At 39.3% G+C, this 17,527-nt stretch overlaps 1 protein-coding gene across 1 annotated transcript; it reads right to left on the reverse strand.

Annotated features, from left to right (window-relative positions):
- Nucleotides 1-102: 102 nt before the first annotated feature.
- On the reverse strand, nt 103-6,858 carry LOC139621369 (E3 ubiquitin-protein ligase TRIM11-like). The gene is made up of 9 exons (XM_071477832.1): nt 6,666-6,858; nt 5,265-5,710; nt 4,375-4,510; nt 4,188-4,283; nt 2,994-3,227; nt 2,664-2,823; nt 2,533-2,559; nt 2,271-2,446; nt 103-1,044 (listed from the first exon to the last, which is right to left on the reverse strand). The coding sequence occupies exons 2-9, from the start codon at nt 5,696-5,698 to the stop codon at nt 679-681; spliced, it is 1,629 nt and encodes a 542-aa protein (XP_071333933.1). The 5' UTR covers nt 5,699-5,710; nt 6,666-6,858; the 3' UTR covers nt 103-678.
- Between the last annotated feature and the right edge of the window lie 10,669 nt (nt 6,859-17,527).

Here is a 17,527-nt window from a genome sequence, read left to right on the forward strand (position 1 = left end):
TAGCATGTCATAACACCATTCAGCATTCAACATTCAATATTCAGCATTCAATATTCAGCATTCAACATTCAGCATTCAACATTAAACATTCAGCAATCAGCATTCAACATTCAGCATTCAATACTTTATTGCGATGTAAACATGATTGATTGGAACTTGTCTTAATGAATCTTAATGAACTCACTTAACCAAAGACAGAAAAAGACAAAAATTAAATCAAAGTAAATAAAATAAAATACAACACATAAAACAGTGATCGACTGTCTACTTAAGTGCTTCAGGTGCGTTAAGCTGCTTCATCATGCTTCTTAGTCTTTTGTGAAATGGAAGGAAATTGAAAAGGTTATCAGCTGGGTGAGAGGGCCTTTCTTTTGTAATCTAGCCTTGCAGATTTCCATGAGGCTTGGAAGTCCACATCCAATAATTCTGGATGCAATTCGCACCACTTTGTCCAACTGGCTCCTGTCCCTGCTCACATTGTTATTACATAGGTAAGGATGCTCCCCACTGTTGCTCTATACCCATCCTGGATATACCACACCATCTCATACATGAGCAATCATTCAGTTTAATTTATAACACATAGTGATTCATTGAATACAAAAACTGCCACCTTCTGTATATTAAGAAGCTCTTGAGCTGAGGCTTAGTTCCCACTGTCCTGAGGAAAACAGCCTGTTAACTAACAGGAGTGATTACCATCGGGGCTGAGTTATTGCCCTCATTTTGGGTGCAGGGGTTAAAATAAGGATGTAACTTCTTCTTGGGAAATCTGCAGCGAGTGAAGGAGTAGAAATGTGCCTCACTACCAATATCATAAAAGCAGACCTCCCCCTCCTCATGGTCCACAAACACCCCGACCTTCTCGGGTATCTTTGGGAGATTAATCTCCACTGGGGGCCGGTCACAAGCTATCACTTTCGTCCCATTCCTCAGCATCAGGACAGCATAGCCATTGCTCAGACACACATCAGTTTGGTGTTTCCTGTCAACTGTTTCCAAGGCAACCCCAATGTCCCATGCAGCCTTGCCTTCCACTTGCACCTTTGAACACAAGAAAATACTTTTGTGATAAGCAATGATGTACAATATTATTCGCTGCATTTGGATGCAAACCAATTACATCAGGAATCAGGCATAATCAAAAAATCATTATATGACTAAGTCTCACCAATAATGTCATCAGTGTCACTGAGGGTATTTACTCAGAAATGTCAATACTGATATTCTGTTTGCTGATTGAGTTGGACACAGATTCTTGTTGGACATTGGATTGTTTCCTTTGCACTTGAGGAAATACAGAAGCTGCAGAGGGAGTAGTTGTGTGTTTCACCTGCTGTCTCTGACTTGAGAGAGGCACTGAGCGTAATTACCACAATGATGGCACAGCAAGACTAACTTCATTAATCATTTAAATCTCACCCGCTCAGGTTTACCAATTAATATGCTGTGTTTTTTCTGAATATCACTCCAATACATCACACCAATATACTGTTACACACATTTCCCAGAAGTAAATAATTTGGAGTATAGCAGCCGCAAGATGTCACTTTAAGAAAGTGGAAAATTCCTGAAGAGTGTACTAGCAATTTTCAGAAAATTTTTCAGGCCATAAAAATTTTATTTTGAATTAAAAACAACCACATCCGTGTCACATTAATTTCAGTTGCTGCTTAATTGTGTCCAAGAAAGTATGTGCATTGTTAGGCTAGAATCAATATATATATATATATATTTTTTTTTTTTTTAACAATAAATTACATACACCCCACAACTTTACGGTTTTACTTCACTCTCACTTCTCTCATAGCATTGTTTACAGTGGCAGCTGGTTTTGGTGAAACAGGCTCTAAAAACCCACTGTGGACTACCTGCCCAGCGCCTCATGGTGAGCAGCTGGCTAGGAAGAATAGTGGGGGATTTAGCTGCTCAGCAGAATAAGTTGGTTGTTTCCTTCAGGAATTGGTGGAGACCAAAACACAGACTAAAAACTGTGAATTTTAGAGTATTACATTTCATAATAAGTTTGTCTGATCAATATGTCAGTGCTGTGTTCACAGCTTGTTTCCGCTCCTCTCAAATGGCTTAAAAAAGATATTGCTTTGGGAAAATTGGGAAAAGTATGTGAATCCAGTATGCATGCATGATTGTCATGCTGCTCAGTGGCCATGCTTAAAGCAAATAAGTTTAACATGCACATGCAAAAACAAAAAAATATTGGAAAAATAAAGAACAAGAGTAAGAAAACATTAAAGTGAAACGCCACCGACCTCAAAGTAGAAGGCACCAGTGGAATAACCTTCTTTTCCCAGAACACCGAGGAGTGGTTTAAACCTCTCTGGGTTGTCTGGCAGGTTCTGAGGAAAGCCTCCATTTCTCACTTCTTTCCCATCTTTGGATACAACGAGGACACTGTTTGCGGTGTTGGCGTCCAAAGTTATATCCACTGGCAGAGAGCACAAGGTGAATGATTTATGAGCACACGCTAGAGGAGGATTCATGTATTCATAAGTAATGGAAGATAAAATCTACCTGCATATTGCTGAATTCTCCGTATCTCTGTAAGGACATTAATGAATACATGGATGAAAATGAACAACAGTAAATAAACCAAGAAAAAAATCAAAACTTGACTGTGAATAGCACACGGAAAAATTACTTACCTTTTGTAATCAGTCCTTTCACTTCTTCAGTCACCACATTGCGAAGTTCACTTAGCAGCTTACTGACACCACTTCGCACAGTCCCCACTGCTGAATCGCTGTGGACACTGATCTCAGACCAGTCTTTTGTAATGGGTCGATCACTCAGTGAGTGCAAACTCTGTAGTGAGAATTCAGGGCAAATACTTCAGCAATAAGACGCAATAAGACATTATTATGTGGATTGTAAATATTTGCTTCTATAACAAAATCCCTGTCAGTAAATCTGAATGGCAAAAAGCCTTATTAAAAACTCCTTAGAAGAAGAGGTAGAGAAATGCAGCAGAGGACCTGTAGAAGACAGAGATCGTCACCAATTTGAGAGAGCTGCTCCAGCTCAGCTTGTCTTATCTCCAGCTCACTGATTTCTTCTTCAAGCTTTTCTTTGATAGACTCGCTGCGATTTTCAGCTTTTCTGTGCAGCAAGGAGAGGGCAGTCACAAGTCCTGGCTGGTTTGTCTGAACCACTCGTTGGAACTGAGTGAAGATCCTCAGGACGTCTTCGGTGTCTGTCCTGACATTTTTCTGTGTATGGAAGAATGTTTAATGTAAGTCCAGTATTCACTCTCCTTTCAGCTGTTTTGCCCGACACCAACTGTGGAAAGGACTGAAGAACTGGTGCTGAGCAGGTTGCGTTCAGTTGGTTTTTAGAGTTTTTAACCTGAACGCAACTGTCTGCCACTGCTAGAAACAATGCTGATGAGAGCAGCCCTCAGACCATAACATGATCTTTATTTGAAAGTGTGGTATTTCTACTTTCACCCCTGCAAATTTGGATGATGATACATTTATGTGCTTATTTAAGTAGAAAGTTCAGCTTTGCAATTGTTTTAAGTAGTTGAACCACTTTGATATTTATATTTGTCTTTCTTGCACATAATCCATACAATTTTCAGATTTTAAATTAATTAATTAATTAATCTAGTAACCCTCTGACATATATGGTAGCAGTCATTTAGGATCCATCCATCCACCCATTGTGACGAAAAGAAAACCTCTCTTCTCTTACTGAAGAAAGAATTCTTAACCCCATAGGTGAAGTCAGGTGAAAGTGCTCTTCAGTATCAGTTTTACGTGTACATGGAGAAACAGTTTGCACACAAGTTCTCAAGTCAAAGGTGCAAAGTAAGAGCTCATCTGTTAAAGCATTGGTCAACGCCTTTTTGGCAAGGATGCAAAACACCAAAACTGACTACCCAATAGACCCTGTTGGACCCTTTCACTGCAACAGTCTTCATCCAAACATTTCCCAAAAACTGTGTTCTACGACCTCAATAATTTCAACAGTCACGGTCAACGCAACCCAGCCAAGGACAATGTCCTTGCCAAGTCTTCTTGCTTGCATAAATGTAAGATTGATAACACTCTTAACTTGAACAACTCAGACAATGAACTCCACACAAAAGCAAAATCAAAACACATCTACATAATTTCCATCCATCCATCCATCCATTCATCCATCCATCCATCAGTAGCATGTCTTACCTCACTGATTTCCGCTGACTCCGCAACCTTTTCAACCATCTTTTTCCTCTCCTTGATACCCTGCCGCACCTCCGCCAATTCTTCATCGACCTTCGCCTGAACACATTATTTTTATTTCCTAACCTAAATGAAATGATATCACTGCATTACTAATAGTGTGAGCAGCTAATTGTAATGATAGTCATACCTTCTTTTTTCTTAGGCGGTTCTTCAAAGGGATGCACTGATGGTCTTGGTGGTTTGATTTGGCGCACAACACACACACACAGGTCAGATCAGGATGACAAACCAGTTCCAAAGGCGTTTTGTGTTGCTTGCACACTCTGTTGGTGAAATTCAGTTGCAGTTGTGTTTACACTTTCATTATGTTGGGCACAGTGTACAAAAATCTGTATCGCCTGTGGATAATTGACATGGCTCATCGTTCCTTACTAAAGCCTTTGGCAAGTTTTTTTTGCCATAAGATATTGTGACTTTAAAAATGTTCTACTTGTTATGCCCCCATTATATGCATATTTTTAGCCAGACTGGAAGCTTAGATGGCAACATCAGTTGGTCTTTAGGTTGGGCCATCCACCACTTTGGTCCAGGTTGATACATCTCAACAACTACTGGTAGGGAAGCCATGAAATTTCTTACATTCATGGTTCCCAGAGGATAAATCCTATTGACCTTGCTGATCTGCTAACTGTTCCTCTAGCAAATGACATTGCCATTTGAAATGTCTCAACAACATTTCAATTGACATTTAATTTTTGTACAGATAAATCCTACTGGCTTTGGTAATCCTCTGGTATATGGTAAACATTACATCTACTAGATATCAGTATTGTGAACCTGTTAGCATGCTGATGCTAGCTTTTAGCTCAAAGCACCCAGAGTCATACAGAGCAGCTAGTACACTGTCTGTACAAAATTAATTTGCAGAATATTCACATTGCCGTACACATATTATACAAAATGTCATATATTTAATATCACATTGGATTCTAATACATTATGGTGCAAAGCTGTGCTCTCTCTCCTGCCCATGCACTATTCACACACTGTGTGTAGTTCACAAACATTTGACCTCACCTGTCCTTCAGTCTGCTGACAGGATCCAGCAGCTCATGAGTCTTTAGCTCAGCATCATCCTGGTGAGGTTTCAGGTGCTCAGAGCAGAGAGATTGTTCACAGCACAGACAGGACTTGACAGCTTTTACTTTGTTCTCTCCAGGACACACATCACATAAAATATCTTGCATTGGGGTTATGTCCTCTGGGCCGTTCTGGATGTTAATCTGTTTTTGCTCGATGAGATCTCTGAACATAACATTGACTCTTAATTGTGGCCTTTTCTGGTAGTTATGTTGGCAGAGTGGACACTGGATGACGTTTGCTGAATCCCAGTAAGTGTTTATGCAGACTTTACAGAAGTTGTGTCCACAGGGAGTGGAGACAGGGTCAGTGAAGCCATCAAGACATATAGAACATTTAAAACTGGAGGAGTGGGGCGAAGAGGAGGCCATTGTGTGTATCACCTGTTCAAACAGGACAAGATAAAATTCTTGAGAGAAAAAGTCCTAAGAAAGCTCTACTTCTGGCAATGTATTAGTTATAAACAGTCAGACATGTCTACGTCAAAAGTAGGCAGCTTGCATAAATTATTTGTGGTATGAAGGATTTCACGCAGGTATAAATAGAATAAAACAGAATAACTTATTACTGAGTAAAATGTCAGATTATTTCTAAAGAATGAACACTGGAGCAGATGCACATAAATCACTGTCTCTGACAGGCTGCTTCTATCTGATCATACAAGTGAGTAATCATGTGATCACATGACTGCTGCACTTGTGTTTCACTTTCACTTTCACTGTAAGAAGCAGTACGTTACTTGATAAACTGCTCACATTCAGCAAACTTCCTGCTCATAATTTGGCTTTTTACAGCATCATCAAATGTAAACCTGAGGCGAATAAACACAGGCCCTGATTCATAAGTTGTTATTATTAGCATTTTAACTCTAAGCACAGCTTCAGTTCAGAAATGCAGGGCTGTAAGCTGGAGTTCCTTCTGCTGTTTAACTGACATTACGTCTTTATTTTTTAAATCACAGACCTGATAAGAAAATACCCTCCCACCATGAGACAGAGTAAAGATTTATGGACTCCTTTGACTATGAGTTATGTGACAGTTACCAGTGCCATACATTGTCAAATTGTTGATACTTTGGTTCAGTATAAGAAAACACTTTGGCAGTTCAGGTTGGTTTGTTCAAATCTATCCTGCTTCTGCTGAACCAGGTCAATGATTTAGAGTTGCCTCTTTCCCAGACTGAGGGAGGAATCTCTTGTAGACAAAATCCAAGTTAACAACTGAGCTGAACTGTATATTACATTATAGAGTAACTTCAAATCCAAGTATGATGCTTATTATACTTATAACATATTATCCTTATTATAACTATAACTAATTATAACTGTAAATGCTTACCTCCTTTTTTCTTTCGTCTGTATTCTTCTGTTTGTTTGAAAATGAGAAAGTCACCACACTGGTCTCTTCATGTTGTTCACAAAAACAGGTGTGGCCTTGGACTTCCTTTACGAGTATCTTGAAAGTGAAAGAACCACTGATAATATCATACGTTGTCTAGTCATACTCATACATTCTTTTTAGCTCAGCCATAAAATTAAAAATATGTGATGAACATTTTTTTGCTCCACTTTCCACCACATGTTAAGAAAACACAAGTACCATAGAGGAAAGGAAACAATAAATTCACAACTGACTGACATCTTCATTTGCTTTATTTGCACAAAAACATTTAAAGATTTTCAGTATTTCCTGTGGCATTGATGGTGAGTTAACTAATAAACCTATTTAAACATACAAATAATCTAACTCAGCATTTCACACGTGGCACTGCACCATGATTTAAAAGGTTGAAAATGGTCATTTTGTGAGGAATGTGTGGATCTTGAAAAGTAAATGCTGCTTCTTTCTTTTTGGTTTTGTCTCTGGAAATGATTGCGAGAAGGCTAGATGAGAGACCAATATAGGATTTACAGTCAAGCACTCAAACTCCTCACAATATGAAAGCTAACCATTAAACATATTGTACCAGAGTCAGCTGAAGTTCTTAAACAGGTCATAATTTCATCATACTGTATAAACACTAATGTAATACAACACTTAACACCACCACACAAAAACATTCACATCAATAACAGAAAATGTGATTGTTTGTCAAATGTATACATAATGTGCTGCAACAAAGCATTGGTCATTTCTACTAATGAATATGTTTTTGTTATGAAGGTGAAATCAGCAGAGCAAAGATAACTGAGTACGGCTCATTGAACTGAGACTACATTGCAAAGGTTCAATACTCATCATACAAAGACTCCAAAAAGTTTATTTGGGCTTTAAATTGTTCCAGTTGTATTTCTTGGTTCTCCACTTGTTCATCCATATCTGCAAAGGAGCGTCTTACTCGAGCGTTGGTGTTCTCAGTGTATCTCTCTACTTGTTCCATCTCAGTTGGAGACAGGGTTGAATGCGTTTTCAAGCATTCCACTCTGGCAGTATTTCCAATCATGACCTCAGAAATGCTTCTGCGGCTTGACTCCAGTAGTTCCTTGTAGGGAAGAGGTGAAAGATCAAAGAGAAAAAAGATCAAATTATGTAGTTGAAGTTTTTTTTTTTAACATTTACAAATAATTCATTAATATGGATTAAATAACTCACTCTTTGAGCTTTATCCTTTGCTCTGCAATCTGGAGTTGCTCCTTCATGTGATCCTGTTATTTAAGAGTCACAATTTACACACTGTGTCACATGTAGTCAAAAGGCAATTCAAAAGTATTACTCATTGAGACTTATGAAGGTAGCCAGCAATATATTTACCAGTTGTTCCCTCTCTCCCATTGAGTTTGCAAAGCAAACCAAACACATCATGCTCAGGGTGAAGCACAGGCCTCTGGTGGTGGTTGCTGTTGCCATGACTGCTTTGGATGGAGGTTTAGTTCAACTGCAGAGACACAGAGAGGTCACAGGAAATAAAGTGGTGGTTAGAGACAATGCAGAGCACTAAAATTGATTTCCAACAATTACTTAAACCCAGCTCACTCCTCCTGTTCTGTTTCATGTAAAGCAGAGTTGCTTTCAAGGGCAAAGGGGACAGTCGTACATTCAGGACTTGCAGTGGATGGTAAAATATGGAGGATTTACAATGCCTAAATTAAAAACAAATTAAACAAAGAAATACAATGAAATACAATACACATTGTTATATGTATTTTTTTCTTTTTTGAATGTTTTTACTGTGTCAGAATTAAATACAAATCATATCAAAAATACAATTATTGATTTTCTTGCCTTTCTTAACTGAATGAATTGAAGAGGTGTATTCCAGTCTTGTCCAGCAGAGAGCAGCACTGACCTGGTAATCTAAATGCAAAGCACTGTCTTTAGTTTTCACGAGGAGGTGCACAGGAGCTTCGTCATTTTTTAAAAAATGTAAAATTTTACTGTCCTTTCATTTGCTACACACAGCAGTAATTACATAGAATACTTAGAAAACATGAGGGCACTGCTATGACAGTTTCACCCTGAATATATGACGAAAACAGGAAGAGTGTCTAAGTCTCAAAATATCAGCACTTGGTGAGCTGATAAAATGTTCTGCATTTTCTTTTTCATTATTAAAAAAATTTAATTCATTTTTAATAATTTTGAAGTTTGGACTATTGGTTGGACAAAACAAGCATTGTGAAGTTGTGCTTTTCCGCTCTGGGTAATAGTGACAGGCATTTTTCTCTCCTTTCTGAATCACTGTTTTCTGAATCAATTGATTAATTGACATGGTGGAAAAATTAGCTGGAGAAGAGGGTACAAGTTCAAAGATCCTTTATTCGCATAAAAGACCTAAAGACTGGAAATCCACTCAGATATAAAGCAGCAGATCAATACCTCGCGCCTCATATCACAAACACTTCTTTATTTGCTGGTAACAATTTTTTGCACTAATGCAATTTGCAGTGTACTCAACTTTATATATAACCTCTGTGCTGAACTCTGTATGACCTGCTGCACTCACTTCTAACACTTCTCTGAATTAGTCTCCTTCTTTTGCTCCATATGGCTGTAACCTGCTCAGACTGGCTGAACTCTGAACCACAGTCATTGCAGACCTTGTCTCTGATGCTCTGATCCCTTTGCAAAGGTTTCCCTTACAATAAAATATCAAAAGACAGTGCTGTTTCTATGATCTTTATTTCAGATTTCCACCACAGCTTCCAATGCATCATGAATGCCCTACAACTGTGTCTCATGACTTGATTCTCATGATGGAGCATCTTCACCTTGTCCTCTCATTTTTATCATGAACATGCACAGGACCACTGGACAGAGTGCCTACTGTTTGTACTTCTCTAATCTACTTCTGGCGCCAGATGCAAGGATACACAAGGCTTGTGCCTTAACTAGGAAGACAGTGGGGAACACATTTCTTTCATTGAAAAAACACGTACATTTAGTCTCTAAGATTCACTGAGTTCAATATATGAATGTAACACAGCAAATAATGAGCTTTATGTGAGGTGCATCAATATAACACAAACGGTTTCCACCACACTGACAAAGTAATCAGCGGAGTAATTTTTAATGTGCATAATCATTAGTTGCAATGTTATACACAATGTCAGTTGTCAGAAGTCCAGGTCAGGGCCAGAGTATGAGTCTGGACCTCTTTACCAACACTGAGCCTTCAACACGGCTGCACACCAACTGGAGTCTCAGAAAGTTCAAAAGAATTCATTGGAGCTGGTGTTGAGTTTACTGTCCTTTCTCATTCCAAGTAAACTCGCGCGTCCATTTGATGAAGTTAATGCAGAAGGCGAACTCAGAATTCTTTTCACCAATTTATTGAACAAGCTTCCACAAAATTAAAAGAGGATCGTTACAGAGCTCCAGGTCCAAACTATTCTCTCCCTGACAACACCATGCAGCTGTGCCAGTTCACAAAGTCTGACACACTACTTCCCCTTGCCCGGTCTTTTTTACAATAACACAAAGGAAGTAGAGAATGTGGGTTGAGCTCTTCTTCATGGCTGTTGCCCGTCCTGCCTTGCCCTGGCGCCTCCTTCGCGGTTATCTGACTCCATTTGACCTCCTTCACTTGTGCCTGGGAACAGCTGATTTTTCCTGTTTGACAGAGACGCAACACTCCCACATCCTCAAGGCTGTCTCACATCTATCAGTTAATCAGTTATCAGTTATCAGCCCTTGCACACTTCTGTCTTTGTCTTTACCTACGCAGTCTGCCCGTGGCACGTCCGTCCCGCACCTGGAGAACAACCCCTGGGCGCATTCTTGACTTCACTATCTGTAACACCCTGCTCCCTGTTGAGACTTCAGCAACTCCCCGACACATAGTTATCAAAGTATCAAAGCAAGCATCCTGCCCTAACATGTTTCTCATAACCTTGCAATACTCACACACACAATGCTATTGCATAAAAATATTCTTCACTGCTCAGAGTTCAATGCAATAGAGTTCATTCTTCAACAAGAGATAAACCCGAGCGGCTCCTGAGAAGAACTGAAAACAGAGTGTCTGAGCATCATCTTATTGAGTCAGTCTTGGGTGGAATCTCCACCTATTTTTCTAAAACGATCGTCACCCTGGAAACAACAGTGTCAAACTTTCCAAAGTGGGCATGTGGGACAGTTCTTACTGGTTTGGGACAGTTTTTACTGGTGTCAGGAAAGTCCCAGACCATCCTGTTCAGGACATGTCCAGACAAACTCCTTATACGATTATGTCCAGGGACCCTCAGACCATATTTTTTAAAAAACTCTTCCACTGAAGGTGGATATAGTTGATATACTGAGATTACAGGTTTAACATTTGGTATGTTAATAATGCTGGGTTACATTTTATAATGCAGAGAACATTTTAATGAAGGTTTACTACAACAACAATAGTTAAAAATTAGCTCCACCTCAATCAACTGCAACAGTACAGTCCCACTCTCTATATGAGTAATAATAATCTAATGATATAATAACAATCACAGGGGCCATGTTTCAACAATGAATACTTTTACTTTTCAAAGCGGAACTTTTATTGGAGTAATGGGGTATTTTTAGAGTTTAGCATTGTTTAACACAGTGAAAGTCTGAACTCTGGGAAAGTACACAAGGCGTAGAAAAACAAGATGTCAGAAAAACCCCTTTGCACTCTCCAGAACAACAATATTTCCCTCTAAACTGTGTCAGAGCACCGATACAAAGTAGCAGAAAAATGAATGAGAAAAATACAACTACTTCAAAACTCTCCTTTTGAGTTTCAATGAGTGTATTCTGGTTTTTTATGTAACTTCATTAAAAAAAACAAGCGGATTGCAATTAAAAAAAAAAAAAAGAAGCCAGTCCAGACAAGCACTGGACTGGTCAGTTTTAACTTTATTAAATACCACTATAGGCAATGGAAAGAGTTCAGTTGGCATTCACACTCCGGTCAAATGACTTTCCAAGCTGCTGCTCCGCTGCTCAAATCGTCAGACAAAATCACCAAACATAAATGAGTTAAAGACAAAGACTGTGCTCTGTGTAGCCTACTATCATCACTCAGAGAGAAAGTCAGTCATTCATCTTTCTTATTTTCTGCGCTCTCCCACAAAACACAGGTTCCGTTTTGGATCCACAACAGTTTTTAAAGACTGTATTTCCTCAAAAAGTGATCTCTTCACTCACCTCGACTGCAGACGGTCACAGGTCTTTGTCTGAGTCAGGCTTGTATTAGACGTATGTCTTTATTTCTAACTCCCCATAAGCAGTGTTTTAGTAGGAAGCCTCGTTTTGAGTCACTCCCGTTTGCCGTTTTTAAATGACTGTATTCTGTGTTAATGCAAACTCAACATTTCCTGTATTCGTTTCCAATTAAAAGCCATATAGCGTTTCAGTGGACAGAAAGCCTTGGATTTTTTAACAGGGTTTTTATTGCTGTGCTGCATCAGCCTTAATATCTCATTTCTGATCATTTCTGTGTTTCACATGGTGTTCAGATCTGCTTGTTTTTTCTTTTCTTTTTTTTTTTTTTTTTTTTTGCTCTCCCTCCTGACGTCCGGCTGCGGCCACCTGCACCTGCATCTACCCATCTCATGGATGTCTCCCATCCTACCCGCGGCACACCCCACCTATGCTGAAGTATAACATGACATTTTATTTACTTGTTGCGGAAACATTTATTTTTAGCTCAGTTGTAATACAACACCACCACACAAAAACATTCACATCAATAACAGAAAATGTGATTGTCAAATGTATACATAATGTGCTGCAACAAAGCATTGGTCATTTCTACTAATGAATATGTTTTTGGTATGAAGGAGAAATCAGCAGAGCAAAGATAACTGAGTACGGCTCATTGAACTGAGGCTACATTGCAAAGGTTCAATACTCATCATACAAAGACTCCAAAAAGTTTATTTGGGCTTTAAATTGTTCCAGTTGTATTTCTTGGTTCTCCACTTGTTCATCCATATCTGCAAAGGAGCGTCTTACTCGAGCGTTGGTGTTCTCAGTGTATCTCTCTACTTGTTCCATCTCAGTTGGAGACAGGGTTGAATGCGTTTTCAAGCATTCCACTCTGGCAGTATTTCCAATCATGACCTCAGAAATGCTTCTGCGGCTTGACTCCAGTAGTTCCTTGGAGGGAAGAGGTGAAAGATCAAAGAGAAAAAAGATCAAATTATGTAGTTGAAGTTTTTTTTTAACCATTTACAAATAATTCATTAATATGGATTAAATAACTCACTCTTTGAGCTTTTATCCTTTGCTCTGCAATCTGGAGTTGCTCCTTCATGTGATCCTGTTATTTAAGAGTCACAATTTACACACTGTGTCACATCAATTTGGTTCCGACTGGTTGCATTAAATAACTAAGTAACTGTCAAAATGAAATTTATTTTTTAGCCAGTCCCAATTGAAAAAATATTACTCATTGAGACTCATGAAGGTAGCCAGCAATATATTTACCAGTTTTTCTTTCACTGTCATTGAGTTTGCAAAGCAAACCAAACACATCATGCTCAGGGTGAAGCACAGGCCTCTGGTGGTGGTTGCTGTTGCCATGACTGCTTTGGATGGAGGTTTAGTTCAACTGCAGAGACACAGAGAGGTCACAGGAAATAAAGTGGTGGTTAGAGACAATGCAGAGTGTTGCAAAACAAATTTTATCATTGCTTTTATTATTATGCTATCATTACATTACCATTATTATTACTGACAGTTGAAATATATGTGAACTCTAACCAAACTCTATGCCACTTATGTTACTTGTATTTTTGTAGCTATACTTCATTGTTAAAGTTAAAAACTTACGTTTTTCTTCCTCTTTAAACTTAAGATTTATTACCAACGCGGACAGGTTCCTTCTTAGTCTCTTTCTGTGTCTAGCTTCCTGGTATCATGAGGAAGCAGAAACAGAATGTGTCAGATGTAACTGTTAACTGATGTTCGCAGAGTTGAAAAATCAGAAGTTAGTGTAAAGTAACAGATGAGCCGTTACTGTAATGTGTCAAGATCATGTTATCAATGCCAACAAGATGATTATGAATATGTGTAACCGCATATGCTCGGTGTCAGACCTCCCGAGTACACCTTGGGTGTAGGAGCTTGTGAAAATCAGAAACATCCTGTCTCCTGACATCCTGTCTCAAAAGGATGCTAGAAAACTAGCTGATGCATTCGTTACCTCTCGTTACCTTGATGACTGTAATTGTTTATTATCAGGATGTCCCAGTAACTCAGTGAAAGCCTCCAGCTGATCCAAAATGCTGCAGCACGAGTACTGACAGGAACTAGTGTACTAGAAAACTTTGAGTTTGCTACTCTCAGTAACCTTGACTTTGCTATCCTCAGTTCACCTCTCGTGCTTCTGTAACTCTGTCCACTCTGTCCTCTGATAAGGAATTATTTTCAAGGGCTGTGCTCTTGTGATACTGGCACAAAGGAGCTGTTTCTGAAGACTGTTTTCCTGAGATAGGCACGCTCCTGCCCGGCAGCGGATGACTCCCCCTGCGAAGAGGAAGCACCCTTCATATCCCACCTGCACCTCAAACACACACAGAGATTATATATACTTAGTACATTTGATACTCTTTGTCTCTCACTCTGCAGACAGCTGACACTCTGTATGACTGTTTCACTGTTTCACTGTTTCTTGCAAGAAATAAACTCTTAAAAGACATTTCCTTTTTAAAGTCTTTATTTCTCAATCTCACAAACAGTATTTCCACAACACTAGTGAACGAGATCACATCTCTCCTGTGTTCACTTCACTGCACTGGCTCCCTAAAAAATCCAGAATAGCATTTAAAATCCTCCTCCTCACCTACAAATCCATTCATGGGGCAGAGCCTTCAGCTATCAGGCTCCCCTCCTGGAGCTCCCAGTCTGTGTTCAGGAGGCAGACACGCTCTCTACATTTAAGATCAGGCTTAAAACTGTCCTCTTAGATAAAGTTTATAATTAGGGCTGGCTCGGGTATGTCCTGAACCATCCCTTAGTTATGCTGCTATAGACGTAGGCTACTGGGGGGTTCCCATGATGCACTGAGCACTCGCGCACTCTCGGTCTAGCTCTCGGTATCTTTCTCCCTGCATTTATACCTGTAATGGGAAATTTTGGTATAACTCATGTGTGTCTATGCAAAACTGTGTAACCAAAGACTGTGTGGATATTTCTAATGAAGTTTTGAAGTATGAAAGAAACCTCTGGATGAGCTGATGATAAGCACATGGAGACAAGATATCTGGATGCCCTTGCCTTCCTTGCCATGACAAACACGTGTAGACAAATATATGTGAAGGTCTTGCCCTTCTGCCTTTTTGTTTATGATAAGGACTGTATCATAAACTGTACTGCTGTTCGGTTGTGTTTGTGTGACTCCACTCATTAATGTTTATTAAAACTCAAGAAAGACAGCTGACGCGTGAAGATCTTCTTTTTCAATTATTGAACAAGGTAAAACATTTTTGCCACCACATACCACTGTGGTGGCAAGAAATCACGCAGAGAAGTGGGTCCAAGTTTAAAGATCCTTTATTCACATAAAAGACCTAAGTTGGTCTCTGTGCAGAGTACAAGACTGAAGAGCACACAAGGATACACTAATATATAATGTAGCTGTATATCTCATTGCCTCAGTTCCCTGGCACCATACCCCTGCCTCTGCCTGCCCTTGTCCTCATAAACCGCTCACAGGCTCATAATGCAGCTATTATTTATGCATCACTTCTCTGTTATCTAACTCTAAGAGGCTACAAGGTCTCCTGTGTCTTCACCAGAGCAATCCACTCACACACACACACACAAAGCACTTGTCACCAGGGCAGTAAACAATGAATACATATTTATTTTGAATGTGTCTAAAGGGACAAGAGAGTATGGCATGGTACTAATGGATATAACATGCATAGAGTTTAACTAAAGTTCACAAAGTCATAGGTATGTTACTTCAGATTTCCACCACATAATTCCCCTCTTTCAACCTTTGGCCTCACCTTAGCATCTGTGTGAACACACTACTTCACACTCTGCTTCACGTCCTTAACTCTGCCTTTTTTTTCTCCTCAAGTTTGTGCTTCTCCTCTCTCTGTCTCTCTGGACTCATTCTTTTCAATCAGTTCAGTTTTTCAGTCAGTAGTGGTGCAGTATTTATGTTTACAATACAATACAATGAAGCAAAACACACGTTGTCTCCAGACTACCTGATCATTAAAGAGGAACTTCACCAATAGGTTAGGTGCATAGTTACTGCATATGTGAAAACACAGCATAAAGTCCTTTGGAGGGAGCTAACAAACAAGACTAGGTCAAACCCTAGTACATGGCTGGACCACATATGGTTAATGTATAAAATTGAGAAAAGTCAAAAACTGTTGTGTAACTGCTGTAAACTAGGGACATCATCCTGTCCTGTTCTCTCCTACTCACTCTGCTCACATATAACCTACAGTATTTGAATACAGCTGAATTCCCAATACAGCTGTACTCATTTATATATTTTCCTGTTTCTGTTGCCAGACAACAGAACAAGTTTTAAATAACGACTGAAATGTGGCCAGTAAAGCCCCTTTTCCACTGGTCGAAAAACCTAAGACCGGCTAACATCAGGTTTTTGTCGGCAATGGAAAGGTTTTAATCGGTATTCACACCCGGGTCAAATGACTCTGCTGTCCCGGATATTTATCAGTGAAGAAAACGAAGGGCAGTGATAATTCAGCTTTAATCTATCATAATGAACCCAATGTGAAAGAATAAATTGTTGCAATATTTTATAACTATTCCACTGAGTTAATGACAGAAATACTACATGAGCAACTGACTGTTACTAGTAGTGAAACAACATTTACAAGCAACAAAAAGTAGCACTGGTTCACTGACTTCAGCTTCTTAAATGTACAGATTTATTTCTTCCCTCATCATTATTTCATTGTAAATATAATACTTTTGGACTTCATACAAAAGAAGCAATTTGAGGACATCACATTTGGGCACACAATTTTCTGATATTTTATAGACAAAATGATAAAGTCATTCATTAGCCATGCTGCTTCTTCTCTCAGGGTGGAGGGTAGGGTACACCCTGAACAGTTCGCTAGTCTATCACAGGGCTGGCACAAGACTTCATGTTAACTTTCAAGCCATCTCCAAGCTGCTGCTCTGCTGCTAAAATCGTCACACGACAAAATCACCAAACATAAGTTAAAGACAAAGACTGTGCTCTGTGTGGCCTACTATGATCACTCAGAGAGAAAGTGTGTGCTCTCAAACAAAACACAGGCTCCATTTTGGATCCACAGCAGTTTTCAACTACTGTATTTCCACAAAAAGTGATCTCTTTACTCACCTCGACTGCAGACGGTCACAGGTCTTTCTCTGATCCAGGGTTAGATCCAACTCCCTCTGTACGATTAGTATAATTAGTCATAGCAGTATTGTAATAGGAAGCCTTGTGAAGCCTCACAACACGCCCCCTTATGCGAAAGGCTGCACATACACGGGTTGACTTTTAGTTATCTGGCTTGACTGAACTCCACTGGCCGTCCTGGATAACCGGTAAGGTACTATGAAGCTGGTTATGAACTGGCTCACCATAGGTCTACCTCTCCTGCTACCAGTGCACTCATGTGAAGTAGTTATTAATTAGCCTATAAGAAACATCAAAGTGTTTCATATGCGAAGAAAGAAGATACTTACCAGTAAATTTGATTATAGCCACATCTAAACGTGATATTCAACAAGGTGAAAAGAAAACAATAAGATCACATGACGAGAATAAAAAA

The sequence above is a fragment of the Trachinotus anak genome, unplaced genomic scaffold (assembly GCF_046630095.1).
Source record: "Trachinotus anak isolate AG129_WGS33_773 ecotype Australia unplaced genomic scaffold, CSIRO_AGI_Tana_v1 ptg000005l, whole genome shotgun sequence".
Taxonomy (NCBI): Eukaryota; Metazoa; Chordata; class Actinopteri; order Carangiformes; family Carangidae; genus Trachinotus; species Trachinotus anak.